This window comes from Grampus griseus (genome assembly GCF_964374135.1).
Source record: "Grampus griseus genome assembly, chromosome: 5".
NCBI classification, from domain to species: domain Eukaryota; kingdom Metazoa; phylum Chordata; class Mammalia; order Artiodactyla; family Delphinidae; genus Grampus; species Grampus griseus.
The window spans coordinates 65,993,706-66,012,730 of NC_138998.1; the positions used below are offsets into that span (position 1 = coordinate 65,993,706).

Sequence of the window (19,025 nt, forward strand, 5' to 3'; positions counted from 1 at the left end):
GAAATCAATAATGGGTTTGCAAAGAAGAGACCTTGAAGATCCTCAAGCCTAGACCACTGATTTGTTTTTTTTAACAGAACCCTTTCTGCAAATGAAATCTTGCTCAGAGCCCTAATACACCTTAGACAGGCAAAAGACAGACTTCATGGTGTTAAGGAGAGAGATCTACCAGTATGGCCATGTCTTTACATCTGGTGAATACACTGAGGCACCTAGGGTTTCATGAAACACAACTTGATAACCACCAACCTATCCCACAGCCCACCCCTGTCTTTTGTTATAAAGCCCTCTTGATGCCTGAGGCTCTGGGGCAGGAAGTTGCCCAGTTTAATGTAGCAAGCCTGAGACAAAGGTGATCTAGGAGAAACTGAGAGGTGATGGGGGCATTGTTTTGGTCCAAGGACACAGATAACAGGATGAAAGGTTTGAACTGGATTGAAATGAGGGATAATTCTGGTTTAATGTAATTACTTCTGTGTGACACTTTTGCAACTTTTTTTTTGCAGACTTTTCAAATACACTATTTAATTAGCTCAATTCAGTTAAGTATTGCCTGGATACAAATTATATAGTATTTGACCTAATAGAACCAATGTATTGATTGTGTAAATGTGAAAATGTATAATACATTTTCTTTAAGTAAACCTTTCAAGTAAGGCTTTCAACCACCCTGTGAAGGAAGCATAGTTGAAAAAAGTAAGGTACAAAAACGTTAAATAACTTGGGAATGGCCGCATAGAATGCCAACGGTAACCTGAGATTTGAATCCAAGTCTGTCTCACTCCAAAACCCATGTTCCTTCCACTCTAACCTCAAGGAACTATCAAACTGCAAGAAATGCAAAGATGGGAGATATAGGCTTAGCCCTGAATTACTTAAAATCCTCTATAGTAATTGTAACACAAGCAAAACGCTAGCATTGACTAGATCCAACAAGAGGCCAAGAAAATTTAAAGAAACAAGATTATATTTCAAATAAGCAACCAGGAAATACGTTGTGAGCAGGAGAGCACTGAGGATTGGGTAGGCATTTGAAAGGCAGTGGAGTAGAGATGATGATCCTTATGTCACATTCAAGGAAACTGAAGCTCACAGATCTGAGGGGCATTTCCAAGGTGTTGGAGCTGGTTAATGGTGACATCAGAGATACAGGGAAGGTCTTTTAGAAGTCAAAGAGAAACTAGAGGGAAAATATGAAACAAAGAAATAGCAGAGTAAGCACAAAAAGAAACCAGAACTTCCATGTAGAAATAGTGAAAGAAGTAGAAACACTAAGTGACTATGGAGCCAACAGTATTTTTCTCTCTTTTGCTTTAGGGGAAAGTGACAGTGTCTACTTCCATCTAAGATCCTTCTTTCTTTTTGAATCAGCCCCATACTGCCTGTTACTTAAGATCTAGGTTATGTTAACTGTCAGTCTCTTTGAAACTACACCTATGTTTCTGCCAACTTTAAGAAAAAATTCTCCTTTTTTATATTGAATGTCACATACTGAACATCACTGTTACTGAGAATCTACTTCATGTTGCTGAGTTCACCTTCTAGTGCTCACCTGGCTGTCAGGCTACCAGTCATAGCGTTAAGGTCTTTGGATATTAGGGACATGCTTATGGGTCCATGTACATGACAATCCATATGACAGTTTGTTTATTTTTGGAGTTTGAATAATTCATAGATTTGTTCACCTCCATTTTTGTCACTGGTTAAGAATTGTTTTTACTTTTATTCTCCCCACTTCCTTCTCCTATTTTATTTGAAGAAAAATTTTAATGTAAATCAAACATATTCAAAAGTACCATCTATGGGAGAAATCTTCTTAACTGTCAGTCAGTATTAGATCTATTAAATTTTATTTCCTTTCTACTCACTAGTTGGGAGTGTATAAACCAAGTCTGGGTTCCAACTCCAAAAAAAGAAACAAAGAAAATTAATTTACCCTTTCAATTTAAAGATATTGGATTTTCAGATGCTTTCCTAATTATAGACAGATTTTCTAGATGTGCCCATCAGGGACATCATAAACTCTGATAGCCACTCTTGTTTCCAATTCTACAAGGCAAACTTTCTCATTCCTCATTGCACCTGCTCTGCAAAGGTCATTGTATTCACTCTCATGGATTTATTTTCACCCTATGATGAAGATTTCTGTTTCTAAACTTCTAGCCCATTTCTCTCCCCAGAGTTTAAAGTTTATTCAACTGTCTGCTTCACTTTTTGTATATCCCATTGGTCCTTCAAACTTAACATGCTAAGATGGATCTCATCATCGCTCCTTTCTTTCCAAGCTGGATCTTCCAACTGTGTTTACTGATTTAGTTAGTGGAATCATCAACCACTCAGTCTAAGAAAGCTGGAAACTTGAAGTCATCCTTGACTCTACTCTTCCTTCTTCTTCTGTCAGTAACATAAACAATATCTGACAACCTTTTCACTAATAATTAAAATTTTCTCCATCTTTTCCATCCCCACTTCTATCATCCTATTGTCTTACCTGGACTTGTGCAACAACCTCCTAAATAACTTTGCCCATAAACCAATAAGCTATAAATCCTTCCTCTATACAACTTCTGGATTTATCAATGTAAGACATATCCTATTTCAATCTAATGCTTCAAATCCTTTAATACTGTAAGGATGGATACACTAACCTACATATGTGATAAAAAATTATATACAAATAAATACACACACACATAGACACACACATAGTAAAGTACAATAAAACTGGGAATTTCTGAAAAAGATCAATAGATTATATCAATGTTAATATTCTGGTTCTGATATTATATGATAGTTTTGCAAGCTATTATATGGTAGTTTTGCAAGATGTTACTTCCCATCGGGGAAAACTGGATAACTGGGACATGGATAATCTCTATATTTTTTATTACAACTGCATGTGAATCTACAATTATTTCTAAATAGAAAGTTCATTTAAAATATCTTACAAAAAATTCTTCAATACTCACTAGGCGTATTGAAATATTTAAGCTTTTTAAAAAACATATCACATAAATTTCTACTTCCCTCTCCAGCTTTATCTCCTGGCATTCTCTGCCCCAAATTTTTACACTGTGCTAACAGTGCCATAGACTGATCACTCTGCACCATTAGTCCTTATCTGGCCTGACTGATTTCTTCTCATTATTTAGGGCTCTTTCCATGATCCATCAGATAAGGTGATATATTTCATCATTGTGCTTTTATAATATTATGCACACTTTTAATACATTTATTAGGGATTTGTTTTCCTGCTTTACCTTCTCTACCAGGACCTTCTAGAAGGTGACATAGTCTTATTCACTTTTTATCTCCAGTGCCCATTATCTTCTTGGCAAATAATAGATGTTCTCTATATATCTGACTTTAGTAAATGAATGTGCATCTCCATATAGCTTAAAAATCATCAACAATAAATCCAATGCTATTATCTTCTATTATGTAACTAGACCAGATCATTCATTTGCAAACTTAAGGTGATTGACTGTCCTATTACACTATTTATTTAACTCTCTATAATAATAACAGTAATGATTAAGAGCTTAGCTAATTTCATCCTGGAGTAAAATTAGTCTACTGATAATCACAATGAATCACATCCTAAGATGAGATATGCACATAAAATGCAGATTTGGAGAAGGCGTCTCCTGAGAAAGCTCGTGTTTTCTTTCACAGGTACAGGGAGCGAGTTTAATTTTTTATTTTAAGTAAAGGCAAACTTGAGGATCCTACAACAAAATGAAACAAACAGAAATACCTTTCATTTGCAATCTATTCAGATGTTCGCTTATCCCTTGGTCTGACGTGAAAGTTTTGAACTGTATACTCCGGTTAAAAACCACCCCCACACACATTAAGATACGTAACAGGTGATTAAAAAAAAACTGGATCTAGAGGTTTGAGTTTATTGTCCCTGGGCCTGATGCTAAGATGGTAGTTATGAGGGGGGTGATTATGCTGAGGGTGAAATTTTTTTTTTATCTTGTTTTTTGTTATTATTCACACATTAATATTGTTAATAGTGATAACAACACCATTATCTACACAACCCTTTTGCAGTTTACAAACTAAGTTTATATACATTATATCTCTTCTGTATCTGAGGGTGAAATTTAAGTTTTCTGAACTCATTTTCATTTTCTGATTTTACTTTTTACCTGCTGGAGGCTGAATGGGCAGATAATCAGTTGGGACATTTATGAAACGGGTTTAATAATAGGTCAGACTCGCTGTCAGACTTAATGAGGGAATGTTTATTTTCTTTTTGAAATCGGCAGAACATAGATGGATAGTGGAGGTGCAGAGTGTAGCAACAACATTATTATTTAAGAATGAAGAGCTTTGATAGAAGACTTGATTGCCTGATTTTATGGCAAAATGGGATCCTTGCCACTGCCTAAAGAAACACTGGTCGTGTAACTTGTAAAATTTACTGTGTATCCCTGCATGATTTTGAAGATTCACTTGATTTTTTTGATTGACTATACTTTAATTTTAATATCCAGTATCCTAAGTACAGAAACTATAATCCTAGTTTCATTTTTGTCCTTTTAAGGTTCGTAGAAACCCCAGCCCATTTCTCTTGGAAAGAAAGTTATTACCGATCCACTATGTCCCAGAGCACACAGACAAGTGAATTCCTCAGTCCAGAGGTTTTCCAGCACATCTGGGATTTTCTGGAACAGTAAGTATCAGATAAGCAAAAAACTGTTGAACTATTATAAACAGGTAACTGTGGATGGTCGAAGTATTGCTTACTAGGGCATGTTTCTAGAATCAATAAAAATCAGTTAATGTTGTTGGGAAAAAAAATATTCCCTGCAATAGTATCTCTGTGCTCAAAATTCAGTGGAGATTTATTCAATTTCCAGCACCAAAAGATCATTATTGTTCTAAGGTGGTATAATTGTGGAGGATCAGAAGCCTCTCCTACCTAACCCAAAATAACTTCCCCAGTGACTCTCTGATACTCAAATTTGTTCCTTTGGCTTAAAGATTCTCATTTACTGTTACGTTGCAAATACCCTCTGAGAAAATAAAACACTAAATTTTGTTGGTCTGTATGCCTTGCTAGGAAAAGATCTCCTTCTTCAGATCAGGTTTGGAGATGTGAGTAAATTAAGGGAAAGATGAAACAATATCAGAGCATTGGGGACCCACAAGGTTAGGGTATGTCCCTGATACTTTCCTTCTGTTCTGTGTTCCACCTAGCAGTTCTTTGATGAGGGCAAGGATCATGACTCCCATTTTACAAATAGGGCTTCGATTTGGAATGCCAGAGATTTCGCATCTGGTAATTGGTTGAGCCAGGATTCAATCCTAGGGTTTTTGACTCCAGTCAACAAGCCTTGCCAACTTTAAAGCAAATAGAGCTCATTGTTACCGACTGAATGAGTGTGTTTTAGTCCCTTTCCACACTTAACACACTTTTGTTTTCCTTTATGGTAGGCCCATCTGTTCAGTTCAGCCCATTGACTTGAACTTTGTGGATGAACCATCAGAAAATGGTGCAACAAACAAGATCGAGATTAGCATGGACTGTATTCGCATGCAGGACTCAGACCTCAGTGACCCCATGTGGGTGAGTGGCATGGGCTTCCCCTTTAAATCTGTGGGCCATGCAATCCACATCTCTGTTATACCTGTCTCTTTCATGGCACATGAAAAGGCAGGTGGCTCTGAATGGGCAAGGCCATTGGAAAGCTAGTCAATGTGGTTAGCAGAAAAATAATTAGGAGCTGTGGGATCTGGGTCTGCTTCAACTTTTCATGATGCATACGTTTCCACTGGTATGGGGAAGGGGGTTGGAGATAATTCCTTGCATTCTTTTTTTTTTTTTTTTAACGTCGGTTCATTGGTTTATTTATTTATTTTTGGCTGTGTTGGGTCTTTGTTTCTGTGCGAGGGCTTTCTCCAGTTGTGGCAAGCGGGGACCACTCTTCATCGCGGTGCACGGGCCTCTCACTATCGTGGCCTCTCTTGTTGCGGAGCACAGGCTCCAGATGCGCAGGCTCAGCAGTTGTGGCTCACGAGCCCAGTTGCTCCGCGGCATGTGGGATCTTCCAAGACCAGGGCTCGAACCCGTGTCCCCTGCATTGGCAGGCAGATCCTCAACCACTGCGCCACCAGGGAAGCCCTCCTTGCATTCTTTATCTAAATTGCTCTTCATGTCTATCCCAACTTAGAGCAGATGGTGCCAGCCCAATGTTTTACAGTGGGTGGAGACAGTCAGAACCAAAGCCAAGATCTGAATTGTATACAAAGTACTTTCCACTATGGCAAACTGACTCTCTCATAGAATTATCCTTCTTTAATGACAGGGGATGAGGTAAATTGTACGCAAACACACAGATTCAAGTAATGGAGTAAGAGGAAAGAAGCTAACTAATATATAAAATAGGCTTTTTTTCTGACTTTACCACTGAGTCCCTCATGACCTTAGACCTCAGTTTTTCCTCTATAAAGTGGCAAAATCTTACATGCATACACCTCCCAGGCAGCTAAGGAGTGTACGGGTTAAGGATAGTAAAACATTTTTCTGAGGCGTTTAGATGAAATTTCTTGTATTTGTGCAGTCCATCATGCTAACCGGTGGGTTTTCTTTTCTTTTTTTTAATCATTCATTCACCACACAAGCCCTCCTGCGTTTTCTATAAAAATACAAAAATTTGTAGAAAAATAGAAACGAAAGGAGCTAGAAAGAGGGTGGGGTGTCAGAGTGTCTGCTGATGTGATTAAAGAGAGCACTTTATAAAGTGGTATGACTTTCTTTTGTGGGGGGAGGGGGTGGTCACCAAATTACTTTATTTGAAAGATGGTACAGATGAAGGATGTTTTGGTGTGCCTTGCCTCTCTGGTCTGATGTAAGATTTTCCTGGAATTCTCACTATATACTCTTTAATATAGATTGTACTTTTTAATACTGGGAGAAGGGGAAGTGGGGGAAGAGGACAGGACACAACCAAAAATAGAAATTGCAACTTTTCAAATACACTGATATTTTGTCACCAAATTGATAAGTGAAAAATACATTTCTTCATTGGCCCCTTCCATCTTAATATGGATACGAGTCTCAATTATCCTTGAGCTAGTAGAAGGAAACTGACAGATAAGTCCAAGGGGCAGGTAATGCAAGCCCTTGGAATGTGTGATAATTAAATATAAATATTTATAAATATATAAATTCTGATTTGACAGTGACTTAGAAATTAAGATATCCCCAATTCATTTAATAATATCACCTCCTAAGCTAACAGGTTTTCCTAGGCTGGTGCTACCTATCTTTTTATATTCTCTCCAAGCAGGGATTTTCTGTTTCTCATAAAAGCAAACCAAGTTATTTAGTTTAAAATGCAGAATCAAGACTTTTTATTTACAGTTCTTCTTCTTATTATCTTTTCACATACTGAAACATGTGGTTTCTTAATGTTCCATGTTGTTTCTTCTTTGTTTTATTAGACATTTTCTCCTTGAGAACATCTCATTTTTTTTCTCCTATCTAGCCAATCCCTATCCATCCCTCAACACCAAGCTTGCCTTACCTTCTCTAGAAAAAGATTCCATATCACTGTTCTCTACCAGCCTAAATTAGAGACTATTCCTCTGAAGAAACCTAGGTATATTTTTAATCATATTACTTATGTCACAATATTATAGTTGTTTCTTTCTCTGTCTCTAAAGGAGACAGGGACCATATTTTGTCATGCCCAGTATTTGTTACCATGTTTGGCCCATAGTAGGACCTCAGGAATTTTTAAAAATTATTTATTTATTTATTTATTTATTTATTTATTTATTTATTTATTTATTTTGGCTGCACTGGGTCTTCGTTGCTGCTTGCGGGCTCTTCGTTGTGGCTCACAGGCTTTTCTAGTTGTGGCACATGGGCTCTAGAACACATGGGCTCAGTAGTTGCAGCGCACGGGCTTAGTTGTGGTATGTGGGATCTTAGTTCCCTGACCAGGGACTGAACCCGGACCCCCTGTATTGGGAACGCAAAGTCTTAACCACTGGACCACCAAGGAAGTCCAGGAATTTGAAGTCATAAGAATGAGACTTGTCTAAAAAGTCAAAATGTTCTCTTTAAAACAGTCCTATTCAAAAGAATTTTTTTTTCAACAGTGGAAATGTCCTATATTCCTATTGTTCAACACAGTAGCCAATAGCCACATGGCTCCTTTGGACATCTGAAATGTGGCTAGTGCAAATGAGGGACTTAACTGTAACTTTAGTTAATTTAAATTTACATTGTTTCATGTGGCTAGTTGGTAGTTTATTGGGTAGCACAGCTCTAGGATATCACCAATCAGGGGACCATTCTCTGCTTCAACATTCACAGCAGCAAAACTTCCTGTCCTGTCCTCCTCGTGTATTCCTTCCCTTTTGATTATAGTGGGTCCGTATAAAAAGTGTTATGCTTTTTCTTTACCTCCATTGTTTCCCCAGTTCTGCTTGAAAGTACCCTGATTTGCCATTTGAGTTCTAAAACTTCAGTCATTTAAAGTTCATTTTGGTGCTTTTACAAAATAGCTAAAGGAATCTTTGGAGAAAACCTAGTGGAGTATCTGAGAAAGTGTCAGCTAAGTTATACAATGATCTTAGAAGAGGGTAAGAATGAAGGAGAGAAAGCCAAGAAAATTCATAGATATAATTGCTCTTGTGATAAGTATCTTGGTTAGCTAAGAATGCACTGCCTTGTGGTTTTTTAGGTTATTATTATTTAAGAAATATTTAAGACGATTATTCATAGGTATTCAAAATTTTTCCTGAGCATCAGCTATGAATATATACACTTGATGTTGATTCTTTTGGAATTGATTTTTACTTATGCTCATAAGAGCAGTGGCCTGATTGAAACTGAGAGTATTCAATTTGAAATTGATCTAAATTTTCCTCTCGGATGTCTGAATTACAAATTTTCGAAGCTACGGCTTTCTTAGGCTTCATTATTGGATGTTGATTAACGCGTCTGATATTTTATTTAATCTTTCCCGGAACTTTGTGAGGTAGCACTTATTATCCTTTTTTTATAAATTAATAAATTTAAAAAGGGGTTAAAAAACTTTTCTAGGATGACATGTGTAGTCAGCAGCAGTGTCAGTATTTTGTCCACCTTACTGGGCACAATCTTTTCTCTTCTCAATCTTTCTCTAAGGTATTGTATTTGAGAGGAACTTGACCTCTATTTCTTCTTGAGTACCTCTTTTTCTATGAAAAACACAGAGGTTTATCTGTGTGGGTAAACCTCTGTGCCTCCGTCATGAGAGAGTCACCACACCTTTCCCTCCTCTGGAGAGGCACAGGACACCACTGCTAACTAGGAATGATGGAACAGAGTTCTACCATCACTTACTAGCAACTTGGAACTTGAAATTGTATGTCAGATCGAGGGTAACAAGAAATCAGGAAATAAGAGCAGGATAGAAATATTTGCAAGGAGCAAGGGATTGAAGTGATTCAGGAAAAGCTGGAAAACAAAATGAAATGGGGTTTCGCCAGTAGGGGAAACAAAATACATCACTTGGGAACAACTGCATTGAAAGGAGTGTACAAGTGGAGTGAGACTGAACTTAAAAAATAAACTTGCCTGTCTGTGGCTGGTCTGTTTTCATTGCCATAAAACTGAGACATTGCTGTTAAAGTATAGTTCTATATGAATCCTGGGTTTTCCCTTGTCTTAGGACCATTCCAACATCCTCATAGATGTCCATGTGAGGAGGCCACATGGGTGAGACTAGATAACAATGATAGTCCTAAGCAACAGGAATGGCAAAACAGTGGACTAGCTCAGGGTGTAATAACTGGTGTTCTGGTTTGGAAAATAAGAACTAGGAACCTCGGAGATTCCTAAGTCCTTCTAAACTGAGAGCTGCTGCAACTGGTATGAGGCTCTTTTCTTCCATTACTTGGTAGCATATTTTCACTTTTCTGTGTATAGGTTAATAGCTAAATAGTTCCAAATCTCTGCACATAAATTACCTTCCTCTTGCATATAATAAAAAAAAATTGGGATCCCTGCCAAGCATTCTTTCACTATGCAAGAAATATGAATCTGTGGACTTGAAATGACTTGTCAGATTATTAAGGACAAAAATCTTAAAATTGAGAATGTCATCCCATTTTTATTGATTTTTGAAACAACCTTTACCTTAAGAACTAGTCATGAAGTGGAGTCCTAATGTTTTGCTCTGATTATGAACACAGGGAGTATGAATTGCAAGGAATGTGTGTGCCCCCATCATTAGGATGATTTTAGTGTCACTGAAGAATAAACTACATTGGATTAGCAAATGGAGGTGAACAAGATTTCTCAAAAAATGTTACAATTTAGGCTATGTTTCCAAGATCCTTACTGTTTCTTGATTCTGCGGTCTAATGTATTACTTTATATCTCAGCTTTGCCTTATTTATAAGCTGTCTAAGCATGCCTGTCATGTCCTTAAGGGTCGGACGATGATATTAACACTTAAATGTTTTCCTGGAATGATGGATGGAAACTATATAACGCTTACTTTTGTATTTCTTTATTCTTTGTACTTTGAAGGAAACCCTATTTAGTTGAATTGGGTTTTTCCCTAGGGATTTTCGTGGTAATTATCTAAAACCATCCATTTTTGTAAATTATTATTGTAGCATCCAGTTATAAATGAAGGGTCTTCACCTGTACCTACCAAAAAACAGTGTTTTTGTATTTGGAAAGACTTAGGTCACAGCACCTAGCATAATACCCTGTATCTTCTGTGACCCAAGATTATATAAGATTTCAAGTAGACTGTATAGACGAGATCTAGTCACAGGCATTTCTTTAGAATTTACTTTCCTGTATGCTATGTTCTTTGTGATACAGATGAACAAATCATGGTCTCTAGCCTTGAGAAGACCATAATATAGCAGAAAGTCAAGTGTGTATAAAATTACTTTTGAAAAGTACTCAAATGTATGTATTTTTTTAAGACACATAAGAAATGGTTTGTTGTGCCTGAGTAAAACTGGCAATATGTTACAGAGGAGGTGCTTTTCATTTAGGCTTTGAAATATGAGTCAAATTGATCAAAAAGAGGAAAGCAAAGAGTAGTTCAAGTTTAGGTAACCATTATGAAAGTAATTTATTTAAAAAACTATAACGTGAAGCTCACAAGTTTTAAAAGATAAGACTGAAAATTTTGGGTAAGGGGAAATGTATATAGAAAAGAAAGACAGAATATAAATTTAAAAAATTATAACGCATGACAAAGGTTTAATTGCCCAAATAAACTAAACACTTAAAAACTGGGAATTCCCTGGCAATCCAGTGGTTAGGACTCCACGTTTCCACTGCAGGGAGCGTGGGTTCAATTCCTCGTCAGGGAACTAAGATCCTGCAAGCTGCTCAGCCCAGCCAAAAAAAATAAAATAAAATAATAAGAGAAAGATGAATCTCCCTCTTTGGCAAAGAGTATAAGTAATTCACAGATGTTTAACATATATAAAATGTTCAACTTCTCTAATAATAAAAAATTGTGAATTGAAACAATAAGATTATTTATCATCTATTTGATCAGCCAAGGTTTAAATTATTGATAATATCCAGTACTGGTGAGAGTGTTGGGAAACAGTCAACCTTTTTACTTCTGGTAGGAGTATAAATTGGTATATTTGGTGGGCAGTTTGCCCATTCTCATTTATTTAATGTTAAATGTACTTACCCTTTGGTCTATAAGTGCCCTTCTTAGAAGTCTTTTCCACAAAACCAAAATATATAAATAAGTATATGTACGAACACACAAACATATACAGAAATGAAGGCTTCATTGCAGCATTGTTTGTAATATCCAAAATGATATGACCAGATAGAATTCTATAGACTTTAAAGTTTGGGGGGACTTCTCTGGTGGTCCAATGGTTAAGACTCCTCACTTCCACTGCTGGGGTCTTGAGTTCAATCCCTGGTCAGAGAACTAATATCCCACATGCTGTGCAGCATGGTCAAAATAAGTTTCTGGACTGTGATAGAGAGGAAACTACAGTTTAAAGCAAATGAAGGTTAAGCCCACCATTGAGAGATGGTGTTAGTAATTATGATGTGTAGTCTTTTTCATCTCGGCAATGCTATTGTTCATGAACCTCAGTGTGATTTCTGTATTTGTGCTTTATGTGAGGCATCCTTTATATTCTGATAAAGATTATGTAGAATTGACATTATTTCTTGTTAAATGTTTGGTCGACTTTGGCCAGTGAAACCATCTGGGCCTGAATATTTCTTTCTGGGGAGTTCTTTAATTATAAATTTAGTGTCTTTAATAGTTACAGGACTATTGAGATGATCTATTCAATCTTGGGTAAGTTTTCATAAATTGTGGGTTTTGGGGAACTGGTTAAATTTATCAAAGTTTTTGAATTTATGTATGTCGAATTGTTTGGTGTAGTCCCTTATTACCCTTTTAATGTCTGTGGGATCTGTAATATCCTCCTGTTTCACTTCTAATATTGGTAACTTGTGTCCTCTGTTTCTCGGTCGGTCTTGCTAGAGATTTATCAGTTGCATCGATCTTTCAAAGAAGCAGTTCAGCTTTTGAATTTTACAGTTATTTTGTATTGTCTTTCTGTTTTTATCTTCATTATTTCTGGTCTTATTTTATTTCCTTTCTTCTGCTTCTTTGGGTTTATTTTGCTCTTTTTTAAGTTGTTTCAATTGAGTGTTTATATTACTGAGTTGAGATCTTTCTTCTCTTCTAATGTTAGTATTTATATTTATAAAATTTCCATTAAACACTGCTTTAGCTGCATCCCATAAACTTTGATATGTTGCATTTTCACTTTTGTTCACTTTAAAATATTTTCTAATTTCCCTTAAGATTTTTTTCTTTGACCTATGTGTATTTACAAGCATGTTGTTTAGTATCCAAGTGCTTAGATATTTTGTTATCTCTCCATTACTGACTTCTACTTTAATTTCATTATGATTAGAAAACATAATTTCAAATTTTTTTAATTTGTTATGCTTTGTTTCATGAGACAAAATATCGTTTATTTTGGTGAATGTTCCATGGGCACTTGAGAAGACTGTGTATTCTGTTTTCGCTGGGTGCAATGTTCTATAAATGTCGATTATATCCAGTTGGTTTATGATGTTATGCAGTTCTTCTATATTCTTGCTTATTTTCTGTCTACTAATTCTATTGATTACTAGCACTCAATTACTTCTCTCTATTAAGAGAAGAGTGTTGAAGTCTTCAACTCTACTTATGGATTTGTCTCTCCTTTCAAATCTGTCAGTTATTGCTTCATGTTTTTGAAAGTTTTGTTTTTAGGTGCATCATATTTAAGTTTGTTACATCTTCTTTCTATCATTGTATAATATTTGTCTTTATTCTTGGTAGTGTGCTTTACTCTGAAGTCTACTTTGTGTTTATTTATATTAATATAGCCATTTTAATTTTCTTTTGATTAATGTTTGCGTGGTAAATTTTTTTCTCTATCCTTTTACTTTTAACCTGTATTTATCATTATATTTGAACTGAGTTTCTTCTAAACAGTAGATAGTTGTATCATTTTTTATCCATTCTGACAATCTCTTTCAATTGGTTTATTTACATCATCTACATTTAATGTAATTATTGATATGGAGTTTTTTGACCTAACATTTATTTTTTAGCTTATTTTGTCCTTTATTCTTCTGTTTCCCTTTTTTTGCTGCCATTTAGATTATTTGACCTATTTTTAGCATTTGATTTTAATTGTTCTATTTTGGTTCTGGCTATATCTCTTTAAACAGTTTTTAGTGATTGCTCTAGAGACTGAAATATTCATAATTTTTCACAGTCTATTGAGAATTAATATTTTACCACTTCAAACGGAATGCAGAAAACTTACCACAATATTGATATTATAACCCTTCCCATGATGTTTTAGTTGTCATATATATTACATCTATGTACATTGAATGCTACCTCAGACAGCGGTAAAATTTTTACTTTCAACTGTCAAAAGCATTTTAAAGGACTCAAGAGAAGAGTCTGTTTTATTGAACATGATATTTATCATTGATATTGTTCTTCCTTTGTAACAAAGTTACAGTTCTGACTGGATATTATCAGAAAAAAATAGGGAATTCCAAATATCCTTTTGTTCATCAGAATGAATTTTTTTCAAAGAAAAAGAGATGCTTGTATTTTCTAAGCAGGACCATAAACCACGTCAAAGCTTTAATTTGCTGAATTTTTATTGATCAAAAGGTTATAAACATTCCCTCCATGCCTCCCTCATTCTTTCCTCTCTCCCTGTCTCTACACACACACATGCACATGCACACATGTGCACGCACACACATGCACACACGTGTACACATGCACACACATTGACTCACATATAACTCAATTTGAACATCTAGATATTTTCTAACATTATAGAATTATGTATATATATGTATATATATGACACATACTCTGTGAAAAAAGTGTTTTTAAGTAAGTCACTCCAGTCAAGTTGCAAGGGACTGGGTAACAGCATTGCTACCTGAGTCACGCAAACATTCTAAATCTTCCTTCCTGCATGTCTTCTCTTGGCTCAAAAAGTGGAAAGGCTATTTCATACAAGTAGCAATAATTTTCTATGTGTCTTGGTCTCTTAGGCACCAGAAACGCACGATGTTACCCAACTCTAAGTCTGACACTAATATGAAGAGCTCACATCAAGCTCTCCATTTTCCTTCTATTCACTTCCTACTTTGATCTCCTTTAGGCTTCCAGAGCCACCCTCACCACCCCTACTGTCCTCCTTTTGTTACTTCTATACATTCCCTTGCTCCTTTCCAAGTGTCTTGCTTCTTCCCATCTCCACCTCCCCCTTTTCTGGTCTTCCAGAAAACCACTAGAGTTTAGTGCAGGCAGATTTGATCAACTTTTTTTTTCACTTTGATGACTGACTACCTGCTATTTAATATAGGGCTTTACAATTTATTACTTACTTTAGAATTACAGCATGAGATTTATAGTCAGACATACTAGAGTTGGAATTCTGTTTTTACCAATTTTAGCTGTGTGAACTTGATAATCTCTATGAGTCTCTCCTTCCTCTTTTGTATGGATGGACATAATATCTATCATCAACCTTGAGAACTGTGAATTTTTTTTTCATTACCTGATTTGTTTTCATTCAGAGTTCCTGGTGTATAAATATACAGTCAATTGAAAATTATTATCTTTTTATTACTTGCCTATGCTGATTTTCATAACAACTCTTGTGAGATAGGTGAATACGCATTACATTTTATAATAAAATACAAATTAAAAGATAGCTCTGATTATTAAAGCAATGCACGCTTATTAAAAAGAATTTTAGAAGTATCAAAAGTGTATAGAATTCCTACCTAATGATAATAATTATGAAAATTTTAGGTTTTTTCCAGTTGTTTTCCTAAAAGAAATAGATTTTATAAGACATATTTGGATCATGTCGTATATAAATTTTGTAACCTGCTTTTTCTTTTCATTCTATGGTGAACATTTTTCTCTTATTCACTAATCTTCAAAACAACATTAATCACTATTATATATCACTACATAGGTATTACATAGGTATGTAATGATTTATTTATCTGTTTTTCTACTCATAGTGGTTTTTTTGGTGTATAATTGCTCTACAGTGTTGTGTTAGCCTCTGCTGCACAACAAAGGGAACCAGCCACATACATTCCCTGCCTCTTGGACGCCCCGCCCAATCCCACCCATCTAGGTCATCACAGAGTGCTGAGCTGAGCTCCCTGTGCTGTACAGCAGGTTCCCACTAGCTATCTATTTTATACATAATAGTGTATTTATGTCAAACCTAAAGAAGAATATGTACATACAGAACCCTATTGTGCTAGCTGCTTAGAAGTATAATTATTAAGTAAAATGTATGAACACCAGTGTTATGGATACATATTATCAAATTTCTTTTCATGAGTTTTTATATTTTTCCAATTTACGCTCACACCAACTGTGCAAAAGTGCCTATAAAGTGGAAATCAATTTTGGTTATACAATCTCTTCTCTAAATAATGCAAATATGTCTACATGACTAAAGGAGTTTCCAGTCATTTGCAAATGAAGATGAAATAATCCCTCTTGATACATTTTTAAGTGCAAAAGGGATGGTAGTTTTGCCTGGAGATGAGTAAGACATCTTAGAGAATAGAGCATCTATGAGTGGGGTGTGTAGACCTAATCAGAATACAAAACATGTGAGGAAAGAGATGGTAAAAGGGGGATATGCAAAGTATATTTCCAAGCTTTACCTTAGGATTAGCGCAGAACACGGGACTGGGCGTATTTTCTCCTTTGCCATCCAGCACTTCTTAACCCTTGCTTTTAGTATCCCTAGCATTCTTACCCCTTGGCTAGTACCATTAAACAATCATCAACCATAATTTGTGCCGTATAAGCTCTTATGTATTAGTTCTATGGACACAAATGAAACAAACAAGAACATATATTCTGTAGAGCAAAAGCACTCTAATTTTTGGAAGATGGGTTTGCAGTTACTTATGTTGCTTATGAGGTGACTCAGAATCCACTCCATTTAGATTAAGTTCAGGTGTCACCAGAAGAGCAGACTGTTTTTCTGTTCCCTCCTTTGTACAGTGTAACCAATCGGAAGGCACCACTTTGTTCAAGAGTGCCAAGCCAGGGACTTTACCTTAAACCCAAGTATGCATTTCAAACCTTGAACAAACAGTCTGCTTAATAAAATAAGGGAAAGGGTTTTCTTTTTCTCTCTTCTCTAGAAATTCACAAACATCACTTGACAGGTGACAACTCCTCCCTTACAAAAGGGGCTGTTTGCTTTTTGCTTTGGTGTTTGGGTAAACTGCAGCACGCACTGGCAGAGAATTTATTGCCTAGGGGAAGGTGTTTGCAGTCACTGTGTTTAATCTGAAAAGAAACCCTTTTCCTGCTATCCCCTCCCTTGGTTTTGGAGGAGGGAGAGTTGGAAATGATAGCCGGGGGGGAAATAGTTCCCCTAACACCTGTCTTTGGTGTAACCTCAGCAATGTTACTTAAGACACTGTGCTCAGTGTGTATGCATTCAGAATGACAAAGTTGAAGAGGGCAGATAAACAAAAAGGGATTTCAGCAGAAACACTGGAGCTGATTCTGACCTTGCATCCTCTTAAAAACCAATCAGGTTGAAATCCTAGCATGCTGGCTTAAAGAGAATCTGATTTGTTTGAAATAATACTCATACTATTAGTCACCTGTCCTTCCTTTGGTCACCAGTTTATTTAATATAGTTTTAATCTATAAAACATGAAACAATCTAGAATATTAGACTGAGGAACTATAGACATGATCTAGTCCTGGTCCAGCCTTCCTTTAATAGATAGGAAAACTAAGATCCAAATTGATTACTGCTGGCTCCTCCAACATTTCCAGTAAAGTTTGTGGGAGAGAGTCAGGGATGACTCAGTTTTCTGGGTTTTCTAAACCTGCCTCTATCTACTATTAGAGATACGTGAAGAGCTCAACCTCTGGAGGTAGATGGCTACCTGCATTTGAATACAGTTCTGTCATTCACTATTTGGATGATCTTGGTATGTTTCTGATTCTGGTATGTTTCTGAGCCTCGATTTCCCCACCTGCAAAATGAAGATGATGCTGTTGGTGACATACCATAGAAAAGCTGTTTAGAGAATTGAGAGAAGACATGTACAGCAGTCAGCACAATACATTGCATGTGGTCAGTTTTCAATGGTGATGGTTGTTGCTGTTACTGTTTAGAACGTGATAATCTGGAAACCAGAAATTATTCATCTTAAGTAGAGCAATTCCTGATGAAGGAAAAAAATCAAATTTGCTTAGATTTGTATTTTTGTATTTCCATAAAAAAAAAGTAATATTTGAAGATATGCTAGCATGCTGTAAGAATCTGTCTAGCCCATCCTTTCCCATTTGAAACTAGAGTTGAGTTTTCTTCAAGTTAAAGTAGAATTTTGAAGCATATTTCTTTTAAAAACTGCTCATAGAATTCAAAGAAAACATTTTCACTTTAATTATTAAATATTATTAGTTTTTCAGTTATTTGGCTGTCATTCAGTAATCTTAAAATGGTAAAATATTACCTTTTCCAGTCTACTAGTTAAAAGCACACACTTTGGGTATACCTGGGTTTAAATGTTAGTGTGATAATGAGGTCAGAGCTGCAGGGATTCCCAGACATGTTAATTCAGTGGTTCTCAGTGTGGTCTCGGGCCAGCAGCATCAACATTACTTAAGAACTTGTTAAGAAATGCAAATTCTTGGGTTCCACTCCAGATGTGCTAAATCAGAAACTAGGAGAGAGAGGGCAACAATCTTTCAATAAGCCCTCCAGTTGATTCTCCTATTTGAGAAACACTGGTGCAATCCATTGTTTTAATATACCTATTTTAATAGGTGGGGAAAGTTAGGCTCTGAGTGGAGAGTGACTTGCCCAAGGGGACACAGCCATAATGACAGAGAAAAAACTTCTAGGTCAGTGTCTACTTTAAAATAGATATTTCTAGCTGTGATTCATCTTAAAACATGTAGAAAGCTCTGCTGGGTTATGTCATTTCAAAAATAAAAAGGTAGACTGTAACACTTTAGAAGAAGTAATTAAACATATTGGCTACATGGTTGGCTACATGTCTTTATCAGTAAGATGTTGTTAAACAAGATCGCACACCTGGTTTGTTTTTTAATTGTGAAGGTCGTTCATAAGAATCTTTTCCCTGGCGAAATGACAAAAATGTCAAGTTTGTATTCTTGTCAATTCAACAAGAAATTACTGATTATTTACTAAGTTCAAGATATTCTGCTATGGGTACATGTTTAATAAAAGAGCTAAAAAAAAGAGCTGAGTATATCACTACCTATAATATAGAGTTGGTGGGGGAGACAGATATGAAATTAATGAACTAGATTATAAATGATCTAACTGATCATACCTACTGAGGGATAAATAGAAAAGATATTGAACACCAGGCCAGAGTTTAGTCATCAGCAATGATTGCTGCGCTGTATAAGTTCAGTGGCAATATTCACATC

At 35.9% G+C, this 19,025-nt stretch overlaps 1 protein-coding gene across 6 annotated transcripts in view; it reads left to right on the top strand.

Annotated features, from left to right (window-relative positions):
* The window catches only part of TP63 (tumor protein p63), a 228,645-nt gene that overhangs the window by 76,138 nt on the left and 133,482 nt on the right, over nucleotides 1–19,025 (top strand). For 5 of the 6 annotated variants that reach the window (XM_082654523.1, XM_082654521.1, XM_082654522.1 and 2 more), the window contains 2 exons: nucleotides 4,556–4,684; nucleotides 5,449–5,581. The exons of the other annotated variant lie outside the window; for it this stretch is intronic. In XM_082654523.1, the coding sequence (XP_082510649.1) occupies nucleotides 4,556–4,684; nucleotides 5,449–5,581 (262 nt within the window). The remainder of the gene's footprint in view (nucleotides 1–4,555; nucleotides 4,685–5,448; nucleotides 5,582–19,025) is intronic. 6 annotated transcript variants of the gene reach the window in all.